Genomic DNA, 2,797 nt, shown 5'->3' on the forward strand with positions numbered 1-2,797 from the left:
AGCACAAAAAACAATCTGTATGGAGGATGGAAGGTGTCAGGGAATGGCCGGAGCACATCAAACAGTGAAAACACTGCTGGAGACGGGCCATTTAAGTATTAAAGGAGTAGCCAGAATTTCTGTAAATGCTAAACAAGAGATATGATGGAATGTTATTTTCCCTAATCTGTTCACACTGTAATTATGGACTCTATTCTCCAGTTAAAAAGATCATTTATCTTAAGCTGAGTATTTCAACTGCTTTTTCTCCAATAAATTACAGATATTACCTTCAAATGGTAACTAAAAACAGCGAAGAATTTTCAAGTACAGCTGATGTGCCTGTAAAATATTTAACATTTGCCTCGCATATGGCTTTAATAAAACGCTTTATGTCCATTTTTGCAGAAGCTTTTTCTAACTGAATTAAGTATGGCTAACAAATTAATTGATTCTGCGCAGAAAAACTAATCGGGGGGAGGGGAGGCTATTTGCAGGCAAATGTTCTCAGCTGGGTTCCCTTTTTTCTAATAGCACAGTGGTGTTAATATCAATACACAGTTTATTATTCTCCGATCTGATCTGGGGCCTAGAGGAGGATTTCTGCATACGGGTGTATTTCCACAGCAACACAGACACACAAAGAATGTACGCAAAGCAAAGCAGAATGAACTGCATGTACAAAAACAGACAAGGACCAAAACCAAAGCAGAAGATGTGCCCGTGGCAGCCGCAGGTGGGAGCTGCCCATGGCACAGCCAGGCCTCCTGCAAGCAGGCAGAATTCCCTCCTTTGTGGCTCAGATCTGCGCTACCGATCTTCTCGATGTTTTATAAATTCTAAGAATGAGTGCTTTTAAGGAATATTGCATCTTTGCAATTAAGCCTATACGAGAGCTCTGTTCAAATTATGAAATGACACCAGCAGACAGACCAGCAGACACCAGCATTGCCATAAATACTCACAGCTTGAAGATTTTAATTGAGGCAACAGTGTGATTACACGTCTTCTGCTGGAATCATGTAAGAGTGCTGTTCCTGGACAAAATACACACTTTGATAGGATTTATTTTTATTTTGATTATGTGAAACAGCCATGCTCAGAAATGAATGTGCTTGTTTTTAACATTATATTCTAGTGCAGGAGCTAGTGAGGTAACGCATGTTGAGAGAGAAGTCTAGCAGTGGGAAAAATCTGGCCAAAGGAATTGCTCTTCAGAGCTGCAGCTTCAATACATTCAGAATCATACCCGCTGGCATTTAGGACAACAATAAGTATTTACTGATTTACAGCTAGACAGAGACATTGTCATTATCTAGTCTGACCTTCCAGATAAGACAGCTCGTCTTCATTCAGTATTCCTATCTGAAGCCCATAATTTCTGGCTGACTAGAGCAGAGACATGCAATTTGATTTAGTGACTTCAAGAGATCGACCAGATCTCTAAGTGGGCTGTTCCTACGGCGAATTACACTAGCTGTTAAATAATTGCTCCTTATTTATTCTCCACATGTGTCTACCGCATCAGCCTGCAGTCACAGGATGAATCCCTCACAAGGGTCGCACAGATGCTGACCGCATCACCGCCTCCTGTCTCCGGGACAAACAGATACACCCAGCCAATTCACATGGCTCTGTGTCATCGATTTATCTTCTGCAACACCGGTACTGGTTTTTATCCCACATAGCCTGAAGAATAAAGAGCTGAAGGGGAGTGAGCTGAACTCAATTGCGTTTTGTGCATGATCTATTAATTTACTGTTGATCACAAGTGTAAATCAAAAGAACACAACTGATGAGCTTTGGAGTCACTGAGGTCGCCAAGGGCGGCTCCACACCCTGCAGCACGGCCACAGACAGCGTGGGATGGATTCTCCCTCAGATCCAAAAAACGTGAAACATCACCAGCAGTTTTCTTTCCATGCCAAAAAATCGAAACAAACGATGAAAAAAATCACTTCCAGATATGATGCAATAATGTATGGCGATTTTAAAAAGTAGCTGCATTTTGAACTACAGCTCTTAAGTCAAACCCTTTTCATTGCCCAAGGCCTTGAATTACCATGTAACCGTTGTCACCCCCTCTCCCCAGCTACGGGAGTGCAGAGCTTGCACGAAGCTCCCAGGCGTGAGAGCAGGGCTGCCCTGGGAAACAACCGGCCTTAGCACCAAAGGCAACAATTCCGCAGGGCTGGGCTGTAGCCGGAACTGTCCCTCACTGATGTTAATTAGGTCAATGAACATTTAGCACAAAGGAGAAAAGCAGAGCTATGGTTTCAAGAGGATGCACGGTGCTCCTCACCGGAGAAAGCCGACAGCGTGAGCAGTGCTCAGACGGACTGCGGCCACATTGCACTGGTTAGGGCTGTGCAACAGAAATCCCACACCCGTAAAACAGCAGAGAAGCATACATTGTCCTGTCTGTAATCTTGTGTTTACAGATATGAAAAACAATGGATTTTTGGTAGTATTTCTTTTTAACTTCTTAAATTATTTGCGGTAGCTGCTTTTTACGAGCTCCTATAGTGCTTGTCGAGCTACTTTTGCTGTAAGATTTATGCACGGTGAGATTCGGAAGCAGACAAATCCTCCTCTGCTCCCATCTGCTGCTATAGGGTATCTGCATCCTCCGCAGACTCAGGAAGACGGACGAGGCCCACACGTACAAGACCGCAGTTCCGAGGCAGAGCACAGCCACGGCGCGCTCACGGCAGCACGGCCCCGGAGCCCTCACTGCTCCAGCACCCGCGCACCGCGCCGCCCGCGTCCGCCCCCAGCCCGGCCCGGCGCTTCCGGGTAGGCCGCGCCCGGTCGTGAC

At 45.3% G+C, this 2,797-nt stretch overlaps 1 protein-coding gene across 1 annotated transcript in view; it reads left to right on the top strand.

The window, feature by feature from the left end:
* FPGT (fucose-1-phosphate guanylyltransferase) overlaps window positions 647-2,797 on the top strand; it is a 6,650-nt gene continuing 4,499 nt past the window's right edge. The window contains exon 1 of the mRNA XM_021405041.1: window positions 647-715. Coding sequence (XP_021260716.1) covers window positions 647-715 — 69 coding nt within the window. The remainder of the gene's footprint in view (window positions 716-2,797) is intronic.

The sequence above is a fragment of the Numida meleagris genome, chromosome 7 (assembly GCF_002078875.1).
Source record: "Numida meleagris isolate 19003 breed g44 Domestic line chromosome 7, NumMel1.0, whole genome shotgun sequence".
Classification (NCBI taxonomy): Eukaryota; Metazoa; Chordata; class Aves; order Galliformes; family Numididae; genus Numida; species Numida meleagris.